This window comes from Lethenteron reissneri, chromosome 2 (assembly GCF_015708825.2).
Source record: "Lethenteron reissneri isolate LAM-NWPU_2019-01 chromosome 2, ASM1570882v1, whole genome shotgun sequence".
Classification (NCBI taxonomy): Eukaryota; Metazoa; Chordata; class Hyperoartia; order Petromyzontiformes; family Petromyzontidae; genus Lethenteron; species Lethenteron reissneri.
In genome coordinates this window covers 5,393,817-5,411,335 of record NC_083780.1, presented here as the reverse complement: position 1 = coordinate 5,411,335, position 17,519 = coordinate 5,393,817, and the positions used below count along the sequence as shown (strand labels likewise).

Below are 17,519 nucleotides of genomic sequence, written 5' to 3'. Positions count from 1 at the left end.
ATGGACGCAGTTGATTTCATCACCTATGTTGTTTTTTAAGTCAAAATGTTTGTTGTTGTTGTCATCTGCGTATACCCGCTGCTGTGCACAAGTAGCTCTGCGTGTGATGGACAACGTACGGATGCGACGTAATAGTCCATCTAACAGACTGAGTACTGAACATGGGGGAAGAACGAATGAGTGGAGTTCTTAAAAAAAGTATGTATGTTGAACTTTTTTTTGCACCGTACGTAACTAACTGTGGGACTCGGAGGTGCGGGGGAAGTACAACAAGCTAAACGCAAAAATCAGTTTTAACGAAACCAGTTTTCAATTTATATTTCAAAGTGCATAGCTCCATGTGCTTTCAAATTTCGGAAGAGCATTCCAGACTGCAGCAGAAGCGCAGTAATGATGGTAGTGGCGACAGAAGGGTGATAAGGAGGTGACTGGCTGCAGGTTAGGGAGTGATTGGATAAGTGAATATTGTATTATATTATTAGTCAACCTGACTACTTTATGTTGCATTCTTTCGAGAGGTAGGCACTGGGTGCTCTACTGTTAATTTGACACCACGGTTCAACGGCGGCCGAATGCGTGCTTTGCATAGCAGTCGAGATGGTTGTTCAGAGTTAAATAAGCCTTTGGTGTGGAGAAGGAAACCAGGAATTCTAGCTGCCTCCATAGGCAGATGACTGACATGGCTGAACGTGGGATACAAATGGACAAAGGGGCCTTGCCTGACATGAACATGAAGCGACATTCGCCAGCAACACCACCAGCGCCACGTGAATCCTTCTCTTTACCTTTCTTTGGTTTACACGACGAAGTGCATAATGGACATGGACAGTGCGGTGACAACACGCACCATCCACTTACCGTCTCAGTCAATGACTCTCTCCATGAGCTGATATACAGTCAGAACTAAGTTAACAACATTGGAGATGGCCACGTGGTAGCAGTACAACCGGAGGGCTCGTGAACCTGTTTGCACGGACTGCTGAGTGTCATTCCCTGCATGGTATGCGCGGTGGGTTTTCTCCAGGGTTTCCTCCAACGTGTCAAACACGCATTCACAACGGAGTTACCACACGCCCCAATGTGGGACCATCCTTAGCACAGTCCTGAGACTGGGTAAGACTTGTCTGGATGAGTTAAATTAGTGTTATTCACATTGACTTGGCGACTCTGAAGTATCATGCTACTTATTACTCTCGCTGGTCTATTCCCTGAAAACCGTATCTGTCCGGAACGGCTCTCACTCAGCTAGTTCCTCTACAAATACCGCTTCTGCAATTTCACTAGGCAGCCAAACACCCCAGCGGGAACGGTCGTCAGCTTGTTATTGTCCAGCACCATAATCGTCAGTTCAGTCAATCGGTCAAACAGAGTGGGCAGTATCGCCTGCAGTTGGTTATAGTCCAGATGCAGCTTCTTCAGATTCACCAGGCGGTCAAACACCCCAGCGGGTAGAGCCTGCAGCTGATTATTTTGAAATGAAAGCTCCATGAGATTCCCCAGGCTGTCATACATTCTCTCATCCAAGCACACACTCTTGTTCGCGTACAGACATGCAACTTACTGATGAGACCCAATGAAGTCAAAACCGGTTAATGTTTTCCAAATTTCAACAAATGGCAATGGCTCTGTATTCATAATATTACTAATAATACACTTGTGTTTCTGTCTGTAACGCACCGAGACTTACAGAAAAATAAGTAAACAAGTCTGGAGCGGATCTGTCTCCTGTTCTATCCGACAAACAGAACGAAAGATCGCGCGTCCATTCAGCCCAGTCGCAGTCGCAGTGTGGAGAACGTGCAGCCTCCTCGGCGTGTTTCCTGGAGTTTAGTTTCATCCTCTTGTATGAGTCCTAGTCGCGTGTTTGTCTATCTAACTATTTTTTACTAATATTTACTGCAACATAATTGGGTACGTTTTTTGTTCTTGTTTATACTTCCATCAACAAAATGCATTGTAATAGAGATACAATCGTTAATGATTATACAGGTAGGAGCAATATGTTCCACACTGTCCACCAGGGATTATTTGTCTGTCTGACTGTCTTTCGTGCATAATTATATATAATATAAACAGCTCTTTGATTGGTGGAGACCTACTGCCGGGTACGGAGAGGGGAGGTGCCTAAGGGAGGAGGGTCAGGGGAGGGGCCTAAGGCATGGGGGAGTCAGGAGAGGGGCTGGAGGGGGGGGGGGTCAGGGGAGGAGCCTAAGGATATAGAGGAGGGGGTGTTCAGGGGAGGGGCATAAGCGAAGGGGGGTCAGGGGAGGGGCCTAAGGGAAGGGGGGTCAGGGGAGGGGCCTAAGGATATGGAGGGGGTGGTCAGGGGAGGGGCCTAAGGATATGGGGAGGTGGTCAGGGGAGGGGCCTAAGGGAGGGGGGGTCAGCGGAAAGGCCTGAGGGAGGGGGGGTCAGCAGAGGGGCCTGAGGGAGGGGGGGGGTCAGGGGAGGGGCCTAAGGGAGGGGGGGTACGGGGAGGGGCGTAAGGGAGGGGGGTAAGGGGAGGGGCCTAAGCAAGGGGGAGGGGCCGATAGGTAAGAAGGCTGGCTACCTGGCTGGCTGCCTGGCGACCTCAAGTCAAGTTATCTTTTATACAGGTAGGAACAACAGGTTCCACACTGCCCACCAGGGAATATTTGTCTGTCTGTCGTGCATATTTGTCTGTCGTGCACGAATGCGCTGTCCAACCACGTTCCTACCTGCTCACTCCGAAGGAACGTGTTCAGTTATTTTCAGCATACTGTCTATATGAAAAATACGTGATTTGAAGATTTCGTGACTGCAGGAATCCATACTCGTTGGTTCTTTCGGTAAAGTCACGTAGGTAGAAGAGTATGAAAAATACATATTTCTGCTTGAAATCACTCAGTGTGTGAAATCGTCAGTCTCTGTACATATCCGCCATGCTGTAGCCGTAGAAGTTCCGCGCTTTCCTGCTCATAATAATGAATGATAATTTAGCCACTTGTCAATCCACTGCAAGATAAAAGCCTTCCCACGAAGTGCTGGTCATATGTGGTAGCGACATGGGCAGGGGCGGTTTCTTCATTAGGGCGATTGGGCGACGCACCACCAATGTCATTGAAGCACAGAGTCACGCTAGCCGTCACTGCAGCCTCTGGATATAATCCAATCAGCGTCATGTCACGTTCTGTGGAGTACCGCCTCTTTTTGGGCGATTTCACTCCGGCTGAGAATCGCCCCGAGTGGCCCCATAGACTTACATTCAAAGATGTTTTTTTTCGACCGGGGGGCGCTCCAAGGCATTCTCTATGGTTTCCGGGAGGGCTCGCCCTAACGTGCTTACGTCATCATACGTGCTTACGTCATCATACGTAAGCACGTTTCATCCAACAATATAATTTGTGGCCACCTAGTGGAATCTTTAATAAAATAAACTTGAGTGGTTTGTTTTAATAGTGAGTATAGAAACAAACAAGATGTATTGTAAGAGTCACTTTATTTTTCATTAATATTAAAGAAGTGAAGTTGCCTTTACATGCTTAAGCTGTTAATTTATCCATTGGACCTTATCCTTATCAATCATCCAGACATTTGCCCCCCCTGAGAGATTTTGCAGGAGCCGCCACTGGACATGGGGGTTCTGTTAGCTATACTCACCACGTTGGTAACTGTGGGTTTGTGTCGTCTGGTGGGTTTGGGATGATGTCACCCAATTTATAACCGATTGCGCTACCCACTGCACCAGCACTCCCGCCCACCACAGTGCGTTACATTCACAATTCAACATTACCCAGCATCATTTGCGAGCAACGCTATGATTCACGTGCGGAGACGACCCAGAGAAACTTCAACAACTTGGCTTGGAGACTCAGCAAGTGCAATGTTAGTTTACAATGTATATATGTTGAACTTTCGTCCAAACAACTGTGCCAATAGGAAGTGCACGGCGTTGCTCGACTCTGTCCATGATATTTCACTTTCACGCGCTCCACGTGACCACACATTTTCAGACAGTTGGGGAGGCAGGCAGGGAGTTAATGCGCCAACCCGCAGCCCAAACTTTACAGAATGAACCAGCTGACCTGCACCAGCCCATCGTGGAAGAATCGCCTAAAGATTCTACAGAGGAGCTCTCTAAAGCTCCCTACAGTGGAGGCCCTTCCGATATCAGTGGCGTGAACCTGGCAGGGCTGCACCCTAATCTGTTACTCCTCGATGGTGACATTGTCAACTGATCCGGGGCATTGAGCACGCTGAGCGCTATGTCCGATGTCGGCTCGAGCCACGTGTGAACAGCACACGATGGGAAGAGCGACCCAGTCTCCAGGCAATGCTCTTCAACTGGTTTAGGTCCAGACCTAAGTGAGACAGTGTCGGCAACTTCCCTACGCCTGCGGGCAACTACGTAAATTTGTTATCACCGAGGAAAAGCTCCTGTAGACTCACCAGCTCGGTCAGGCGCTGTATTCATTCGGTCTGATTGTGTTCCTGAAGTCAGCCTAAGTCGACTCGACGACGCCTCGTGTAACTTTACAAATTATTTGTGGATCCCGCCTTGGCAAGCAGTGGCCCACAAGCACAGATAACAAAACAAACTCAACACACACACACACGCTGCCCTAACGGGAAATATATAATGGGTGACATTTCAGGCGATGGCCCTTCTTCATGTCTCGTATATGCACGTGCCCGCTACGTTTCATAGCTTTATTTTCCCTCTAAGGCAGTGCGCTTAACGAATGCCTCGCGTTATTTGTGGATTTTCACTTGATTTCCAGCCCTGTGTACAGTATTTCATTGAATAATTGTCTTAGTCTATTCAACTAATGCGAGAAAAGTAGTCCACTCTTCGTTGTTCAATAATTATAATTGGTCGCTTCATCGAGCAGTGGATAGACATGGGACGTTGAATAATGAATTTGATATTTTTTGAACAACACTAATCTGCTCACAAGCTTGATGTTGTGAAATAAATGTAAACAATGCTCTTTGGAGTCGTTTTAACATTCACTCTGCTAGAGTCTTCCGAAACAGCAGAGAGCGAGTGTCTGAGGTTGCTGCGCAGTGAGGAACTCGCGTCTCTCCCCACTGGGTTGTTTGACAAACTGACCCAGCTCACTAATCTGTATCTGCAGAACAATCAGCTGAAGGGCGTTCCCAGGGACGCATTTGACAAACAGAGCCAGCACTGCCAGGCACGGACTCTGCTTTGTCGCTGGGAATAGGGATAGAGATGACGCTCGGCACGAGTAGTGTTCAGTTTATAAAGCTACCGCGTTATTGAAATCCACGGTCATCGTCATTATCACCGTCGTTATGGTGTCCTCTAGTGCTTCAGGTTAGTCTGCAGTGTAACTGAACATTCGTGAAGATTAAATGAGTGAAAGTTGAAAATAATTAGAGCTGGTATTGATCGTTTACAGAAAATAGCATGTGGTGTGCGTGTTTATGCTCGTGCGGCAACAAACACAAAAATAACAACCACACAACAACAACGACAATGATCCCCATATAACCTTAACAGACTGTTGCGGCAAGTGCTGTTAGCGAGCAGGCCGGCACGGCACACGAGGGGGTGGGTGGCAAACACAAAGCCCGGCCTCCTTTGTCTCCCGAGCGACGGTATTTGCACATCATACCAGGTACTCATTTTAGGCTGAGTCGACCTAGGGGAGGCCCAGAACCGGTTCGTAATGCAGCGCGCTAATCGCTACACTACTGATCGAGTAAAAATGTTCCAGAGGGAATGCGTGGCGAGCTCTGAACACCGTGAGGGTCGTTGTACTGCACCGCACAGACAGCGGGCACGGCATGGAGCGAGGTGCCGAGATGTGAGGTGAACACGACGCCGCTAACGCGAGCTAGGGACCCGTGTTGAACTCCATTGCCGTGTAAAGAGTGACGCTCTCTTGTAGAGGCTGCTCTACAGCAAGAGGCGGATGGCTGCTGATCTGCGATCAACTCACAGCTCTCCCCGCTGGGGTGTTTCGATCAGTAGAATTAATTCGGGTAATCGCCTGTCCATGGGATTCCCCAGATTCTGTCTTCAGTCGGATGCTACTAGAATGGGATGTGTGGCCAAGTCCTGTTTGAGTAAACGTTTGAGTTGTTGGTGCTGTTTGGGTAGTTGTTGTTTTGCGTGGTTGCTCTTGTTCTGTTGTGCTGTTGTGTGGTTGTTTAGTCATGTAGTTGTTTTTTGCTGTGTTATGTTGTTTGGATGTTGTGGTGATTTTGTTGCGTTGTTCTTTTATTGTTGCTGCTGCACGAACCAAGCCCGCATAGCACGCGTGAGCTTCTATAAACGCTCAATGTCACTTCTAAATATTCACTCAAATCTCTCAATGTAATATTCACTGATGTACGAAGGCAGACGCTCACAGTGACACTGCAGGCTAACTCGGAGCACAAGAGGGCACCATGACAATGATTACGACGATGACTGTGAATGTCAATAACGCGGTAGCTTTACAAACTGAACGCCACTCGTACCGAGCATCGTTTCTAACCCGGTGCTAAGCGACAAAGCAGAGATCGTTCCTAGCAGTGCTGGTGTAATGCGAGTGTAGTAAGTATGCAGGAGGCTTGACGACAGGATCGGAGGCACACTTGTTTATTACACCAACTTGTGCACACACAGTAATTACGGGTCACTTGGCTACAGGGATACACAACAGCTAACCCCGCTAACCTATGCCCAATTCCTCCACTACGGAGCTAGGGGAGGCTATCTATCCCAGCCCTGGTCAAGCTGGGATCCCGGCACCCTGAGTCTCCAGACCAGCTTGTTAGTCTGGGCTCTCGGGGCCACGCCACCGGCTTGCCCTGGTCGGCCCTTATAAGGACAGCGAGCCAGGGGAGCTCTGGGGCCTATTCTAGTAGATCTTCCTTCTTCTCTGGTTAAAGCTGAGTTCCCACCTCGAGCCCTCCGGCTCATCACCTTTTATAGGACTCGGCCCCCGGGGGGGGCCCGTGGGGGATGCAGGTGCGGACGTCGGTGCGAGTGCCACCCTTGTGTACGGCCGTAACCCCGCCCCTTGTGTTTGTTGGTCATCCGTGGCCATGCACAATTACACCTCAACATCCGTGGCCATGCACAATTACACCTCTACACGAGCAAGGATTGAGGGGGGCGGATTCTGGGTCACGTGGGTGAGAGGATTTAGGGAGAGAACCGGAAGGGGAAGGGGGAGTTGAGACGGAGTGAAACACGAGGAGGCCACGCTGGGCAAGAGGGAGAGAGTGGCGCGGTCGCCACGCGGTGGGAGACGTCGACACCGTCAGCCATCGGTGTCAGACGGAGAGAGCTAACGGGGCTGTGAGAGGCTAGCTTGTACGGGGCAGCAGTGACGCTAGATAGTGGAGCAGCGGTGTGGCTGCAAGGATTGCCTGACGGAGCAGCAGGGAGACTGCATATTGGAGCAGCAGGGAGACTGCATATTGGAGCAGCAGGGAGACTGCATATCGGAGCAGCCGAGGCTGTGGAGAGGTCGTCGAGCAGGACGCGGGCCTGAGCGAGACGCCGTGGTATCGAGATTCTACGAACCCAATAAAGGACAACGGAGATCGACATCTGAGAGAGAGTCCTTTATTCAGTCCCTCCAGAAAAACGCGATTATGCGATCGCATGATTCCCTGCAAAATCAGCCAAAGTCCGCATATTTATGCGGGGGGCGCGTTTTTTCAAATACGCCGCACTTTCGCCGCATAAATTGCAGATTTCCGCGCGCAAAATATGCCGGCTTGCGTGATTTCATAATCCCCGCATTTTCGTTGCAAAAAGTCACATATATCTTAGCAGAAAGTTAAAAAATGTTGCGTTTACTTCACACAAGCGCAGCCATTTCCCCTGTTGCCATGGGAACGTTATGAAGTGACGTCACTCATTAATGATTGGCCAGTGTTAGAGGCTATGTAGTTAGTTTTATTCAGGAGTTTATGCAACTTTACAGTTGTAAGATTGCACTTTTTTGTTAGTAGTATGTAAATTTACATTACTGTAAGACTGTACTGTTACTGTATTGCTTACGTTACTGTGCACTGAAAACACTTATTTTAACAGAAGATGTCTGTTTTGTATAGCTACCTCTGTAAAACAGGAAGCACACATTTTATTTTTTAATATTTTATTTATTCATTTTTACAGAAGTTGTAGCATATTCATTTTGTAAAGTTACAGAACTTGTTCGACTCAATGTTTTGTAAGTTTGAGCCATCTGTTTGTTAAGGTCTGAAATAAAACAAGATGAGAACTTAAATATTCCCAGCACTTTCTGTGATGTAGTATGCTTGCTTATCATAGGAAGTAATGAGAAATGACTCTTTACATTAAAGTAGTAGCCTAGTGAATAGGGTGTTGGGGGAATCACTTTTTTTTCTCTTTTTCATCAAACCGCAGTTTTTGCAAGTTCCCGCAATTTTTGCAAGTTCCCGCAATTTAATCGCATAAAATTGCATACATATCCCGCATATTCCATCGCATTTTTTAAGAAAACGTGCCGCATAATCAACGATTTTTGCCCGCAACAATCACCAAAAAACTCCGCGTTTTTCTGGAGGGACTGTTTATTACACTGGCACCGTTTGTAAAACGCGCTCCAGAGAACGCTCTTCAGGTGGTTGGTGGCCAGAGCCAGATGAGTGAGCTGGGTCAGTTTGTCAAACAGCCCCACGGTGAAAGACGCGAGTACTTCACTGCGCAGAAACCATTAACCATAAGCACTCACCCACTTAGTATCAAATTTATCAATACATAGATTACGTAATAAAACAGATCCACTGCAAACCATAGTCACGACCATGTGATGTATTAATCCACCTCGCACCTGCACACGAGCTGCTGTCATTACTCCATCTACATGGTGGACGTCCTTCGGGACACGTTATCTCCCTTGCCTGCTACTCCGCTATAGTTATCGACAATGGTCAATGTGCATTGGACATCATCCATTCGCATTCATGCCTATCACACCCTGATTCGCTTTCACAGAGATGTATTAACTCAAGCAAACTTAATTCCTGTTCACAAAGATCTGTTATTCAAAGAAAACACTTCCCCGTTATTTGAAGTCATATCTGTTTACAATCATAACCAGCTGTCAGGTAAAATCAACGCCATTTAGATAGTCAGAATTATCCTTATCAAAGTCACAAATATTCACGTAAACTATGTCCAAAAAACAATGTAACGTCATCTTTTGTGTAACTATGAATGATGTTCATGTGCTTGTACTCGTGTCTCCACCAGTGCCGTCAGGCGGTCAAACACCCCCGGCTCGAGCTTCGTGATCTGATTGTCTTGCAAAGACAGAGACTGCGCGTTGCTGGGGATTCCCGCAGGCACAGACGCGAGGCTTTTGCTATTGCAGTGCACAGCTGCCCCTGGGCACGAACACTGCGAGGGACGGGCGACGTTTAGAGGCGGCTCACAACGGCCTCCCCTTGCACGCGAGCAGAGTCGCGTGTGGTTCAACATTTACACGAGTTAGTTGCCTCTTCCCGAAGATTTCCCTCAAAATGTTTTACCCCAATTACATTTAAAAGTGCTTCGTTGAAACGTACTGTATATACGCCGCGAATACTGATCACTGTATTTGCGTTTATAGTTTACTTACTAGTTAATCTATTGCATCATTGATTAAAGTATTTACGAGTTCTCGCATGAATGTAGACATACATTTCAATAGGCTCTCACCTACTTCATATAACATATTCTTTTCATGTCAATACGTGTATATGTAATCATTAAGAACCATGATCAATCCATTACAAGCTGTAGTCACGACCATGCGATGGATGAATTCACCTCGCGCCTGCACACGAGCTGCTGTCATTACTCCATCTCCATGGTGGACGTCCTTCCGGGCTCATTCCCTACATGGGCTGCCACTCCGCTATAGTTATCGACCGTGGTCAATGTGCACTGACCATCCTGGATTATTCCACAGCACCCTCTTGCGCTATATCATGACCAAGCCAGCTTACTTTTATCATCAGTTTGATGTCGTTTACAAGAGTTTGGTCTCTGGTCCACGTGTTCCTCTGCCTCGCAATTTCATTCCGAGCATGCAACTCGCAGTGCTTCTCTGCGCACTTCTCAGTCATGCGTCTGCACCATCTGCTCTAGGAGTCGGTTCACGCGGATCAGCATGTCTAGTTGTAGGCACATTGGAATTTTACGTTTCATTGTGAACTTCAGCTTCACAAAAGCACTCCAACCTGCTCTCGTTTGTAATGTTTTATTTGCATTGTTTGATTCTCCTTATTGGTGTTGCTATAATCGAGCAAATAACACCTTGTTACAACTTAATTCATACAATGAATAGCCTCAAGAATGTCAATGTAAACCACATCATTGTAGGTTATTAGATTATTCATAATCAAGCAACATTTTCAAATATCCACACATATAGTAAACAAAACACCAACATACTGTACAAAAAGTGATGATCAAATAAAATAATTGTTGGAGGGACGCAACTTGAAAACGCAGCAGAATATCCTACTTATAGCGATCTGATAAAATGGTAACATGTACAAGTGAATACTTTCAATTTAGAGTGCGTTTGAAATATATTTTACCCTTTAATCTCAGCGTTACATTTTCCCTCGAGTACAAATGTCAATCCGTTGCTTCTGCTCGCCATGACGTATGTATCAGAAAAATAGAAATATGCAGTGATAAAGAAGACTGATTGACTTTACTCGAACATAAAAGTCACTGGACATGACAAACTTATATTGGTTAAACACACGACGCCGCTAATACACGACACCGCCGTGTGAAGAGCGACGCTCTCTTGTCGAGGCTGCTCTACAGCAAGAAGCGGAGGCTGCTGATCTGCTATTCGTGCTCAGTGATGATCTCATGCCCTCTTCCGCTGGGGTGTTTCGATCAGTGGAAATAATTCCGGCATTCGCCTCTCTATGGGTGCCACATCGAGACAAGAGGCTGAGTCTTTAGTAGGATGCTGCTACAATGGGATTTGTGGCCAAGTCCTGTTTGAGTAAAGTTTTGCGTTGTTGGTGCTGTTTGGGTAGTTGTTTTTTGAGTAGTTGCTCTTGTTCTTCAGTGGTGATGTTGTTGCGTTGTTCTATTGTTGTTGCTGCACGAACTAAGCCCGCACAGCACGCGTGAGCTTCTATAAACGCTCAAAATCACCTATAATTGTGCACACAATTCACTCCATGCAATATTCACTGATGCACGAAGGCAAATGCTCACCTCACTGCTCAGTGACACTGCAGGCTAACTCGGAGCACAAGAGGACACCATGACGATGACTGTGAATGTCAATAACCCGGTAGCTTTACAAACTGAACGCCACTCGTACCGAGCGTCGTCTCTAACCCAGTGCGCAGCGACAAAGCAGAGACCGCTCCTGGCAGTGCTGGGTCCGTTTGTAAAACGCGCCCCTGGTAATGCTCTTCAGGTGGTTCGTGGCCAGAACCAGATGAGTGAGCTGGGTCAGTTTGTCAAACATCTTTGCGGGGAAAGACGCGAGTTCTTCACTGCGCAGAAACCATTAACCATAGGCACTCACCTACTTGGTATCAAATTTCTAAATACATAGATTTCGTAATAAAAAAAGATCCACTGCAAACCATTGTCACGACCATTCGATGTATTGAACCATCTCGCACCTGCACACGAGCTACTGTCATTACTCCATCTCCATGGTGGATGTCCTTCGGGGTGCGTTATCTCCCTTGCCTGCTGCTCTGCTATTCGCATTGATGCCTCTCACACCCTGATTCGCTTTCACAGAGATGTATTAACTCAAGCAAACTCAATTCCTGTTCACAAAGATCTGTTATCCAAAGAAAACACTTCCCCGTTATTTGAATCGATATCTATTTACAATCATAAACATCTTTCAGGTAAAATTAACTCAATTTAGATTGTCAGAATTATCCTTTTTAAAAGCACACATATTCACGTAAACGATGTCCAAAAAACAATGTAACGTCATCTTTTGTGTAAATATGAAAGGTGTTAATGTGATTGTAGCAGGTGCCTTGATGTCTCGTGTCTCCAACAGTGCCGTCAGGCGGTCAAACACCGCGGGCTCGAGCTTCGTGATCTGATTGACGTGCAAATTCAGATTCTGCGTGGTGGTGGGGATTCCCGCAGGCACAGACGCGAGGCTTCTGCCCTGGCAGTTCACAGATGTCCCTGAGCACGAACACTGCGAGGGACGGGCGACCGTTAAGAGGCGGCTCACGATGGCCTCCCCTTGCACGCGAGCGGTGTCGCGTGTGGTCCAACATTTACACGAGTTGCCTCTTCTTGAAGATTTCCCTCAAAATGTTTAATCCCAATTACTTTTAAAAGTGCTTCGTTGAAACGTAATGTATAATACTGATCACTGTGTCTACAGTTCACTTACTCGTAAATCTATTGGATCATTTATTAAAGTATTCACGAGTTCTCCCATGAGCATAGAGATATACATTCCGATAGGCTCTCACCTACTTCATACTACGTATTTTTTTCATGTCAATACGTGTATATGCAATCATCAAGAACCATGACCTATCCATTCTACGTCGTATTCACGACCAGTTAGACGTTGAATATTTTCAAGTGAATTTTATGCTAAATTTCAGCTTTCCAACGCCTCCTTTTTAATACATGTTTTCTCCTACAACATCAAATTGCAGCGCCACATTACATACGCAGTAGAATGACTATAGTTTCAATTTAAAGTTATTTGAAGCATGTTTTATTTCCAAAATGGAAATACGGTTTTGTGGGGGGAGGGGGGGCAGAGTTTTGTGACGTCATATTTGAGGGGGGTCTTACTTTTTGTGACGCCGTGTGATGAGGGGGGGAAGGGGGGGTCAAAAATCGGCCCAATTTGCGTGACGTCATTTATGGATGACCCCTTACACGTGCGTTCATGTATACATTGTGTGTGTGTCAGGGGTCGGCAGCCTGCGGATCCTGAGCCGAATGCGGCTCTTTGGCTTCCCCCTTGCGGGAAGCCGTTTTTTTACTTAAATCTAAAACGTAATTTTACGTAATCATAATTGTCTAAATATGGCAATGGAATGCATCACTATGGAATGTCTGAGTGATAACAAAATGTACAACAAACTGTATTTTTAAAGAATCACTACGGGGGTGGGAGGGGGGTAACGAAATGGACGCAGTTGATTTCATCACCTATGTTGTTTATTTAAGTCATAATGTTTGTGTGTCTGTTTGTAATGTGGATCGATGGACGAGGAGACACCCGACCAATGTCACCAGCTGACGACCGTTACCAAGGGCGCCTTCGACAGCCTCACGAAGCTGCAATACATTTGGCTGCACAGTGACCCCTGGGACTGGCCCTGATGCGTCGCAGGGATGCCGAGGCGCCAGCCTTGCACTCACTGCACACATACGCGAGATGGAGTTATTATATGAAGTCGATCCATCGTCTGAAATGTATCAATTTTTTCTTTTGTAACAAAAAATATATGAGCACACAATGAATCTCTTTCAAATTTGTATTTCACTCAACCTATCTAATTCAAGTTGTTTTTGCCTAATCCAGCGGCGACACGGCCTTCTAGGAGCGCTTAATTCCAGCAACATTGATTCGTTGCAATCAACATTTTGCACCGGTTTCGACATTCTGTGTTTCAACAGCAGATTGAAGAACACACTAATGTTTTTTGTTACAATTACGTACGTTGATCATTATTAATAGCCATGAACCTTACTATGGATGATGATGATGAATATGACAAGGGTGTAGCTGTTTATGCTTATTGTAGATCATGGTATTAGTGATGATTGAATCCAAAGTCTGCTCCTGCGGAGTATATCTTAGCAGAGTGGATGTTTAAACCATTGGTCGCCGGCCTGGTCTCTTGTCGCAGCTGATGAAACGATGATGACGTTTTAATTTGTATCCTCCTGCTTCTGTGCACCCAGAGATACAAACGCGTTCACTACAGTCGATCGGTGCGTCGCGTTTAGTGGAGCAAAGTGAGGGTACTCCCACCTTGTCCAAGACGTCTGGCAAGCGTGGAAGAATCGCCTAAATACCCTTCAGAGAAGCTCTCTGGAGCTCCCTCCAGTGGAGGCCCTTCCGACATCAATGGCGTGAGCCAGGCAGGGCTGCACCTTAATCTGTTACTCCTCGATGGTGACCCGGGGCATTGAGCACGCTGAGCGCTTTGTCCGAGTTCGGCTCAAGCCACGTGTGAACAGCACACAATGGGAAGAGCGACCCAGTCTCCAGGCAATGCTCTTCAACTGGTTTAGGTCCAGACCTAAGTGAGTCAGTGTCGTCAACTTCCCTACGCCTGCGGGCAACTCCGTAAATTTGTTATCACCGAGGTAAAGCTCCCGTAGACTCACCAGCTAGGTCAGGCGCTGCATTCATTCGGTCTGATTGTGTTGCTGTAGTCACAGCCCAAGTCGACTCGACGACGCCTCGTGTAACTTTACAAATTATTTGTGGATCCCGCCTTGGGAAGCAGTGGCCCACAAGCACAGATAACAAAACAAACTCAACACACACACACACGCTGCCCTAACGGGAAATATATAATGGGTGACATTTCAGGCGATGGCCCTTCTTCATGTCTCGTATATGCACGTGCCCGCTACGTTTCATATATTTATTTTCCCTCTAAGGCAGTGCTTTTGACGAATGCCTCGCGTTATATGTGGATTTTCACTTCATTTCCAGCCCTCTGTACAGTATTTCATTGAATAATTTTCTTAGTCTATTCAACTAATGCGAGAAAAGTAGTCCACTCTTAGTTGTTCAATAATTATAATTGGTGTGGGGTCCCACTCTCCCCCCCCACCAGAGTGGTGAAATATGGTCGCTTAATTGCGCAGTGGATAGACATGGGACGTTGAAAAATGTATTTGATATTTTTTAACAACACTAATCTGTTCACAAGCTTGATGCTGTGCAATAAAGGTAAACAATGCTAATAAAAGTAAAATAAAAAAAATATAAAAAAATAACGACGTTTCGGAGGCAACACAAGCTTCCGTCTTCAGGTGGAACCGTCACAGCACGATTGCTGTATCTAGTAAAGAGACATTCTAAGAGACCCGACCTTGTAAAAAAACTCCTGTCCAGGGGCCTACTCTGGCTCATCCCCCCTCAACCAGTATATATACAAGGTCGGGTCTCTTGGAATTTCTCTTTACTTGATACAGCAATCGTGCTGTGACGGTTCCACCTGAAGACAGAAGCTTGTGTTGCCTCCGAAACGTCGTCACTAAAGCTTCAAATCTAGAAGTAAACAATGCTCTTTGGAGTCGTTTTAACATTCACTCTGCTAGAGTCTTCCAAAACAGCAGAGAGCAAGTGTTTGAAGTTGCTTCGCAGGGAGGAACTTGCGTCTCTCCCCACTGGGGTGTTTGACAAACTGACCCAGCTCATTGAACTGACTCTGTACAACAACCAGCTGAAGGGCGTTCCCAGGGGCGCATTTGACAAGCTGAGCCAGCACTGCCAGCCACGGTCTCTGCTTTGTCGCTGGGAATAGGGATAGAGATGACGCTCGGACACGAGTAGCATTAAATTTATAAAGCTACCGCGTTATTGAAATCCACAGTCATCGTTATCATCACCGTCGTTATGGTGTCCTTTAGTGCTAAAGGTTAGTCTGCAGTTTAAGTGAACATTCGTGAAGATTAAACGAGTGAATGTTGAAACTTATTAGTGCTGGAATTTATCGTTTACAGAAACTAGCATGTGCTGTGCGGGTTTATGTTAGTGCGGCAACAAACACAAAAATAACAACCACACAACAACAAAGACAAAGATTCCCGTATAACCTTAACAGACTGTTGCGGAAAGTGCTCTTAGCGAGCACCGATGAAGGCAGGCACGACACACGAGGGGGTGGGTGGCAAACACAAAGCCCGGCCTCCTTTGTCTCCCTAACGACGATATTTACACATAATACCAGGTACTCATTTGAGGCTGAGTCGACCTAGGGGAGGCCCAGGACCGGTTAAGATAATCGTCACTGGTGTTGGCCATGATCGGGAATCGAACCCGGTTCGCCAGGTTCGTAGGGCAGCGCGCTAATCGCTACACTACTGATCGAGTAAAAATGTTACAGCGGGAATGCGAGGCGAGCTCTGAACAAAGTGAGGGTCGTTGTACAGCACCGCACAGACAGTGGGCACGGCATGGAGCGAGGTGCCGAGATGTGAGGTGAACACGACGCCGCTAACGCGACCTAGGGACCCGTGTTGGACTCCACTGCCGTGTGAAGAGCGACGCTCTCTTGTAGAGGCTGCTCTACAGCAATAAGCGAAGGCTGCTGACCTGCGATTTGTACTCAGCGATCAACTCACAGCTCTCCCCGCTGGGGTGTTTCGATCAGTAGAATTAATTCCGGCAATCGCCTTTCCATGGGAGTCCCCAGATTCTGTCTTCAGTCGGATGCTTCTACAAGGGGGTGTGTGGTCAAGTCCTGTTTGAGTAAACTTTTGAGTTGTTCGTGCTGTTTGGGTAGTTGTTGTTTTGCGTGGTTGCTCTTTATTCTGCTGTGCTGTGGTGTTGTGTGGTTGTTTTGTTATGTCGTTGTTTTTTGCTGTGTTGCGTTGTTTGGATGTTGTGGTGATTTTGTTGCGTTGTTCTTTTATTGTTGCTGCTGCACGAACCAAGCCCGCATAGCACGCGTGAGCTTCTATAAACGCTCAATGTCACTTCTAAATATTCACTCAAATCTCTCAATGTAATATTCACTGATGCACGAAGGCAGCCGCTCACCTCACTGCTCAGTGACACTCCAGGCTAACTCGGAGCACAAGAGGGCACCATGTCGATAATGACGACGATGACTGTGAATGTCAATAACGCGGTAGCTTTACAAACTGAACGCCACTCGTGCCGAGCGTCGTCTCTATCCCGGTGCGCAGCGACAAAGCAGAGACCGTTCCTGGCAGTGCTGGCTCTGTTGGTAAAACGCGCCGTTGGTAACGCTCTTCAGGTGGTTGGTGTCCAGAGCCAGATGAGTGAGCTGGGTCAGTTTGTCAAACACCTTCGCGGGGAAAGACGCGAATTCTTCACTGAGCAGAAACCATTGACCTTAGGCACTCACCTACTTGGTATCAAATTTATCAATACATAGATTACGTAATAAAAAGATCCACTGCAAACCATAGTCACGACCATGCGATGTATTGAACCACCTCGCACCTGCACACGAGCTGCTGTCATTACTCCATCTCCATGGTGGACGTCCTTCGGGACACATTATCTCCCTTGCCTGCTACTCCGCTATAGTTATCGACAAAGGTCAATGTGCATTGGACATCATCCATTCGCATTCATGCCTCTCACACCCTGATTCGCTTTCACAGAGATGTATTAACTCAAGCAAACTTAATTCCTGTTCACAAAGATCTGTTATTCAAAGAAAACACTTCCCCGTTATTTGAAGTCATATCTGTTTACAATTGTAGTGGTGGTATTGACGTGCGCCGGGAGTGATGGATCACGGGGCGCGGGGTTGGGCACGCGGTGTGGGCGTGGCATGGACGCGCGCGCCGGTGGTGAGGCGCGCTCAGACAAGCTGGGAAA

General features: G+C 46.9%; 1 protein-coding gene across 1 annotated transcript in view; it reads right to left on the bottom strand.

Annotated features, from left to right (window-relative positions):
• Positions 1 to 1,254: 1,254 nt before the first annotated feature.
• The window catches only part of LOC133341691 (slit homolog 2 protein-like), a gene marked incomplete at its 5' end in the record, with an annotated part of 34,477 nt that continues 18,212 nt past the window's right edge, over positions 1,255 to 17,519 (bottom strand). Inside the window, one exon of the mRNA XM_061550303.1 lies at positions 1,255 to 1,455. Within this exon, the coding sequence (XP_061406287.1) occupies positions 1,255 to 1,455 (201 nt within the window). The remainder of the gene's footprint in view (positions 1,456 to 17,519) is intronic.